Source organism: Hoplias malabaricus, chromosome 1 (assembly GCF_029633855.1).
Source record: "Hoplias malabaricus isolate fHopMal1 chromosome 1, fHopMal1.hap1, whole genome shotgun sequence".
Taxonomy (NCBI): domain Eukaryota; kingdom Metazoa; phylum Chordata; class Actinopteri; order Characiformes; family Erythrinidae; genus Hoplias; species Hoplias malabaricus.
In genome coordinates this window covers 57,890,011-57,897,991 of record NC_089800.1, presented here as the reverse complement: position 1 = coordinate 57,897,991, position 7,981 = coordinate 57,890,011, and the positions used below count along the sequence as shown (strand labels likewise).

The following is a 7,981-nucleotide window of genomic DNA, read 5'->3' as shown; positions in this document are numbered from 1 at the left end:
CCCTCATTTTCTACCTATTATATCATTTTCTAGCCATTAATTTCTATTCAATTTCTTTTAAATTTCACTTTGAAATTTGTCATTATGTCAGTATCATACATTACAGTAGATAAATTTAAATGGCTGTATTTTTAAAAAGATGCATAATTTCTGAAAACAGAGACCACCATGTTATACAGGAAGGTCAGCCAAGTCTACACACTTGGTATATCAGAAATTTTTACTGTCAGGTTTTTTTTTATTTCACTTTGAACTTTGTCATTACGTCAATATCATACATTACAGTAGCCAATTTAAATGGCTGTTTTTTTTTTAAATCCATATTTCCTGAAAACAATCACCACAATCTTATTCAGGAATGTCAGCCAAGTCCACACACTTGGTATCAGAAATTTTTACTGTCAGGTTGTTGTTTTTTTTTCAATTTCACTTTGAACTTTGTCATTATGTAAATAACATACATTACAGTCGCTAATTTAAATAGCTGTATGTTTAAAAAGATCCGTAATTTCTGAAAACAGAGACCACCATGTAGTTCAGGAAGGGCAGCCAAATCTATACACTTAGTATCAGAAGTTTTTACTGTCAGGTTTTTTTTTTATTTCACTTTGAACTTTTATGTAATGTCATTATGTAAATAACATACATTACAGTAGCTACTTTAAATGGCATTTACAATTTGAAAAACACGTTCTTTTTATGTAGAAACAAATAAAATCCGCCATTTTTAAAGCATTTAAAAACAATTCCGTAAGCAAACAGAAATATAACGGTAATAAAATACAGAAAATATACAATATGTTAGATATCAAAAGCAGTGAAAAACAATTGCCTTTTTCATCAACTCTTTTGAGCTCGTTGGCCTTCCGTATCGGCAGTCGCCGTGTAACAGAGAACGTTTTCCTTTAGTGTAGTGCTGTGTGCGGCAAAAGTGACAACATGAGCAGTCTAGCTTCACATCGTAGAACAATGTGAACTATTTAAGGCCTGTCAGCAACATATTGTACCATTTATAGGCGTGTAAGTGACATTTTTAGCCTCAGACAGCTGATTGCTCCTTAGCGTCTGATAGCGAAACCAAGAAAATTGAGTGTCGGATGGCTTGACCGCAGTGTTGTGGTCGTGTGTATTTTACAGATCAGGAGAAGTGAGGCATTTGAGAAGTTTAATGTGAAGGAAAACAATAAATAAAATAACGATAGCAAAGCCATGAAATGTGTAGGAATGTTAACAGAAATGATGTACATAAAAACTAGATCCAAAATTTAAGCAGAATTTTAGGGGCAACCCCAACCAAAATTCAACATACTTCTTAAAATGTCTACAAACTCATGGCTCATTTCAATGTTATGTCGACGTCAAATTCACAACCAAAATCTCGCATACGTTTATAATGTTGTAAATTAGTTGTATTTGGGCTATGTGACGTCGCGACCAGAATCCAACCAATAAAGTCCCATCGTTGTGTGCCCACTCGGTGTCATTGCTGGTGGCGGTACTGCTAGATGTTGCTAATGCCATGTCTTTTTTTATATTTTGATGTTTAACTGCAAAGTAAACTTGTGTATAAGGTGTATACATTACATTTAATTTTATATTATTATTATTATTATTATTATTATTATTAATTAAACAGTGCTATTTTAGAACATTTCCTTTTGGTTTTCACCGTAATATCTAGAAAAATGTAAAAGAAATATTGTATGCCTACAAACATGTCTTGTGCAAGCTCTATAACCACATAGATTTTGCCACAGACCACAGGATTCGGGTTTGGCAGCTTAGATAAAATTTGCATGCATGAGACACATATAGTGTAATTGGGGTGTAGTGTAACTGTGATGTGCACTTACGTTTTTAAACTCAAAAAGAAAATGCATTAAATCTCAATTTTACATTCACCTTTTACGGGATTTTACTTTCACTTTCGGTAACGTCGTGACTTACTAGCTCAATAACTATAGCTCTTATAACCTATTACCCACACATAAATGTAACGATATTTCGGTGTTTTATATATAAACCTTCGCTTGGTATATTTACTGCAGTATATGTTGCAATAAAAGATGTTCTTAACCAGTGGAAACAGACAAATGTGACGTACTCTTGCAACAAGTCATCTTCCTCTACCCTTGTGGGTAGAAAGGAAATCTGAAAACAGCACAAAAAAAAAAATCACACAGGAAGTAAAAACTCTTCCCATTTCTATTTCAGACGAGCCACGAGCTGAGAAGAGTCACAATGCTGAGATGCTTTATAATACTTTTTAAATCCTTTTTCACATTTTTTTTTTACTTTTTCTGACTCAATAACCATGTAAGTTCTTCCTGTATTATTGATGTGTTTATTATTTGCCATTTTTGTGTATTTGACACCTATAAATAGCAGGAAATTTTTCTTGTAATGTTCTGATCTGTCTAGTCTGGCTTTCAGTCAGACTGAAGATGGGTTTAAAGTATCCATTGTCTGATGTCATATTATTGTAAAATTAACTTATAATTGTCAAGAAGTATGGAACTGTGTCCAATCAGACAACATTGAAAAAAAAATGAAATCTGCCATACCTAACTAACTAACTAACTATATAAGTAAATATTTTGGCTACCTAAACGAACCATGTTTAAAATAAAGATTTTGAGTGTAAACAACCTTTTACGTTATGGGACGGTTTACGCTTTTATAAATGTGGTTCATCAGGAAACTAAAATGTTTCTGTATTTATGACAAACAACTCTTTTTAGAATTGTGTGTAAGTGTTTTTGTGTCTGTGTCTTTGTGTGTCAGTTTGTACAAATTTTTAGAAGTAAACTTATTTTCTTAGCTTTTAGGCTCATACAGCTACCAAGTGTCAGACCAGTAAAGACAGGTGAGAAGATCATATTTGATTAAATACAATTGTGAATTTAATAAATCGCTTATTAAAATTGATCATGTTAATGAATGTAGGTGTCGCAGTCACACAGCTCCAGGAACTTGGAGGTTGTGGGTTCAATTCCCGCTCCGGGTGACTGTCTGTGAGGAGTGTGGTGTGTTCTCCCTGTGTCTGCGTGGGTTTCCTCCGGGTGACTGTCTGTGAGGAGTGTGGTGTGTTCTCCCTGTGTCTGCGTGGGTTTCCTCCGGGTGACTGTGAGGAGTGTGGTGTGTTCTCCCTGTGTCTGCGTGGGTTTCCTCTGGGTGACTGTCTGTGAGGAGTGTGGTGTGTTCTCCCTGTGTCTGCGTGCATTTCCTCCGGGTAACTGTCTGTGAGGATTGTGGTGTGTTCTCCCTGTGTCTGCGTGGGTTTCCTCCGGGTGACTGTCTGTGAGGAGTATGGTGTGTTCTCTCTGTGTCTGCGTGGGTTTCCTCTGGGTGACTGTCTGTGAGGAGTGTGGTGTGTTCTCCCTGTGTCTGCGTGCGTTTCCTCCGAGTGACTGTGAGGAGCGTGGTGTGTTCTCCCTGTGTCTGCGTGGGTTTCCTCTGGGTGACTGTCTGTGAGGAGTATGGTGTGTTCTCTCTGTGTCTGCGTGGGTTTCCTCTGGGTGACTGTCTGTGAGGAGTGTGGTGTGTTCTCCCTGTGTCTGCGTGCGTTTCCTCCGAGTGACTGTGAGGAGCGTGGTGTGTTCTCCCTGTGTCTGCGTGGGTTTCCTCTGGGTGACTGTCTGTGAGGAGTGTGGTGTGTTCTCCCTGTGTCTGCGTGCGTTTCCTCCGAGTGACTGTGAGGAGCGTGGTGTGTTCTCCCTGTGTCTGCATGGGTTTCCTCTGGTGCTCCGGTTTCTTCCCACAGTCCAAAAACATAGGTTGGTAGGTGGATTGGCGACTCAGAAAAGTGAAGGTGTGTGTGTGTGTTGCCCTGTGAAGGACTGGCGCCCACTCCTGGGTGCGCCCAATGATTCCAGGTTGGCTCCAGACCCACTGCAACCCTGTACTGGATAAGCAGTTACAAATAATGAATGAATTAACAATTCTTAATCTGAAATCTGCATACTACATATTTTACATTCTATGCACCTCTTTATATGCATAGAGTTATGTATACATTTAAAGAAGTGTGTTTATCCAGTTTATTTCTAAAACGTCTCGTGTTCAGACTGTTTTTGACTATTTTAATAAACTGGTTATTTAGCTTGAATGCTGTTTCCATTTTTCTTCAGCTGGCAGACAATGAATATTACACCTGCTACTACAAACTTCACTGAAGAACCAGAGTGCTATCCCATAAATGAACTGAGACACGTCTTCTTCATTCTCCATTTGGTGGTCATCTTAGTAGGAATCCCTTCCAATGTATTTTCTCTCATTGTGTCTTGTCAGCATATCAAACAAAATAATGAGCTGGGTGTCTACCTGTTTAACCTGGCTCTGTCTGACCTCTGTTTCATCGCTGGTTTGCCTGTATGGATGGACTTTACATACAATAATTCCTGGCGCCATGGCAGCACACTGTGTACTGTCTGTGTCTACTTCCTCTTTATTAATTACTACACTAGTGCTCTGCTGCTGAGCTGCATTGCTATAGACCGCTATTTTGGAGTTGTTCACCCACTTAAATTTGCTTTCTTTCGTACACCCAGCACTGCTACCACAGTTAGTATTGTAGTATGGATCTTAGCTCTCATATTCAATGCCATTACCATATCACCAAACAATATCTATGATGACGATGCAGAGGTTTGCTTGGACATTTTCCCACTGTCCCCAGCACAAAAAAGAGTGATGGTGGCACGCTTCACAGTGGGTTTCCTCCTGCCAGCTGTGGTGATAGTGTTTTGTTACTGTAGGATTTGTGTGGAAATTTCTTCAAACAAGGCCATGAGTCTTCCTGAGCGCAAGCGAGCCTTCAGGCTCCTGGGCAGTGTACTGCTGACTCTCTGCATCTGCTTCGGCCCCATACATATCTCCATGGTACTAAGGGCATTTCTGGAGGACTGTGAGCCTCCCACCTGGCTCTACATTCTTTATAAGTTTGGTGGGGCTCTCTCCACTCTCAACTGCCTGGCTGATCCCCTTTTGTACTGCTTCATTACAAGGACTGGACGCACATGGTTCACCCAAGTCTTTATGCGATTTCAGAGATAAGGATGTTTATTAATAAACGGTTCACATGCAGTCATTCGGCTAAAAATGACATTTGCAATGTTTCCCTTAACTCCAAATAGTCAAAGACCACAGAACATCGCTATGTGCCTCGATCTGCTACTGCATGCAGAAATCATCAGAGCGTCAAACACCTTTTGTCTGTTTTTTTTGTCTATTTAGCCTTTTCTAAAAAGGCTATTTTGTTAATTAACCATTGAAAATTGATTGTATCCTGTACATAGGTTTCCTTTTCATATTTTAATTTTTTTCTATGTATATATTTTTCTTGTTCAATTCTATGAAATTTGTTTGTATTTATATATAAATTAAATATAGGTACGTTATGGACAGGGGAATGAATGATATGTTTTGAAATAGTTTAAAAACTGTTACATTTTTACTTCAATAAGTAAAGGGTTGGATTTCCATGATATGGGCACATTACTTTTTTAGGTCACTTTTTTAGAAGATGAATACATGGAGAAATTCTCAGCTCCAGTTTGATTACCTGAAAAGCAGTAATAAAAGTAGAGAAAACACAGGAGCACCCTGAAATATACAGACACTTACATTTTTTAACCTTGATATTCATTATCACAGAGGAGAAACGGTCACTTGCACCATCAGACTGCACTCTTTGACTGTGAAGGAACAGTTGTCTTGGCTGTTTGCCATTCACTTTCCCATGAGCAGTGGAGCACTATAATGAGTCTTAAACATTGCCAGTGCCTTTAATGTATGAGGTTAAGTGATGCAGCAGTCTCCAGCCCTGGCCAAATGCCCTACCTTCTATCTCACAATGTGCAATATCAGCAGATTTCTGGAAACTGAGGTCTAGTAATCTTCAGTTGTCCTTGGTAATAAAATAAGTAGTTTCATCAGGAAGGCATCTACTGTGGCATATAACCCCTGTTAAAAAGGGAATATCAGGATTCATTCTTTAGTCAAACTGCACAGCTATTTTGTCAGATACAGAATGGCTTTTCTATGTGAAAATTCCTCTTAAACTTGTATTACTTTTAAGAAAAAGTGCTATGTTAATGATTGCTCTAAGCTGCTGGAATTACATTCGTTGGTAGAAGGATATTTTGTACTGAATTGCAATAATAAAATATTTATTTGAATTCCTTGCTTTAAAACAGTATTATGCTTAAATAATCAACATCAACATTGATTCAGTCATACAAAGTAGTTGTTTAGTGTGAACTGGTGGTTTCCAGCTTATGATGTTAAAGGTTATATATATATAAAAATACATTTAAATCCCCAAATTTTCTCTTTAAACTATTGCATATATCAATGTCTTAGGCATAAGAAGCACATTCTGAAACTTTTTATGCCATAACTTTCTGTAATTTATAACGTCCAGGGTCATTGCAGGTTCAGGTGTCTAGTTTCTACCAGTGAACAATTTAAAGTCTGTCTGTTTATTTGAAATGCACCAGTGCACATCAAATCACTTGGAATTTAATGTGGTTTCACTTTAAAGATTTATAGAAATGAAACAAAATTTGGAATTCCCCTTTGACCAACGGGAAGGTGTAACACATTGTAGAAGGCTTTTCTTACATCTTTGGCTTGTGTTGTTTCTCCAAGAAAGAAGGTGTTACTGGTAATGATGATTCACTTGCCTCACACATTAGCAGCTACAGTCACAACAGCTCTGGGATTAAGCCAAAAACCAACAGCAGCACAAGCCACTGTACATAACACACCAAATAATCAGCCAAGTTAAAAATAAGAACAAGAGCTGTGAATACAATTAGTTAGGATGGAAATGCCATTACATAACAAAGCATAACACTTCAGGAAATGTTAAAACATTGGAATGACTGCAAGAGTTCGAAAGCTATGATTTCCAAAGGTTTCATAATGCAATTTCTGCAGTGCTGAGCCCAGAATATGAATGGCAGAGGCTCTATTCTCTCTATTACAGGTCAGTGAGGCATCACAATGGTAATGAAGCTGTAAAAGGGTTAACAGAGCAATCAATAACTTCTCCTATAATTCTTATTTCTTATTCATGATATTAAAAGTGGCGGCATGGTGGCGCAGCAGGTAGTGTCGCAGTCACACAGCTCCAGGGACCTGGAGGTTTTGGGATCTATTCCTGCTTCGGGTGACTCTCTGTGAGGAGTGTGGTGTGTTCTCCCTGTGTCTGCGTGGGTTTCCTCCAGGTGACTGTCTGTGAGGAGTCTGGTGTTTTCTCCCTGTGTTTGCGTGGGTTTCCTCCGGGTGACTGTCTGTGAGGAGTGTGGTGTGTTCTCCCTGTGTCTGCATGGGTTTCTTCTGGGTGCTCCAGTTTCCTTCCACAGGCCAAAAACACACGTTGGTAGGTGGATTGGCGACTCAAAAGTGTCCGTAGGTGTGAGTGTGTGTGTTGCCCTGTGAAGGACTGGCGCCCCCTCCAGGGGGCATCATTATTCCTGCCTTGCACCCTGTGATTCCAGGTAGGCTCTAGACCCACCGCGACCCTGAACTGGATAAGCGCTTACAGATAATGAATGAATGAATGAATGATATAAAAGTGTCCTGGACCTTTTTTTTAATTACTTAATTACCCTTGCTCTTTTCTACACCCCCACATTCTGTCATTCAGTGATATAGTCACCTCAGTCATCATCAATGTGCAGCATCTATCTGGATGATGATGATACGACAGCCAATCTGTTCAAGTATGCTCCCCACACATCAGCTAATTGTTAGCAATGTGAAAGACCAAGGCAGGAAAGACACCCTGGACAAGTTGCCAGTCTATCACAAAGAAGCGAGTCTCACAATATTGACAAGTTTCATGGCAATTTAATTGCATCAAGCCGTGTGTGTGTGTGTAAGCCTGTTTCCACCACATAAAATAATAAACAAAAAGGCACCACATTTTTTGCTATCTCAATATTTTAAGACACTATCTTATTATATTGAGATA

The 7,981-nt window shown here is 38.9% G+C and overlaps 1 protein-coding gene across 1 annotated transcript; it reads left to right on the top strand.

Moving 5' to 3' along the window:
* The first annotated feature begins 898 nt into the window (after positions 1-898).
* On the top strand, positions 899-6,118 carry LOC136664891 (psychosine receptor-like). The gene is made up of 4 exons (XM_066642373.1): positions 899-1,020; positions 2,215-2,316; positions 2,822-2,866; positions 4,131-6,118. Exon 4 carries the CDS (start codon positions 4,141-4,143, stop codon positions 5,053-5,055), a length of 915 nt encoding a protein of 304 aa, XP_066498470.1. The 5' UTR covers positions 899-1,020; positions 2,215-2,316; positions 2,822-2,866; positions 4,131-4,140; the 3' UTR covers positions 5,056-6,118.
* The last annotated feature ends 1,863 nt before the right edge of the window (positions 6,119-7,981 follow it).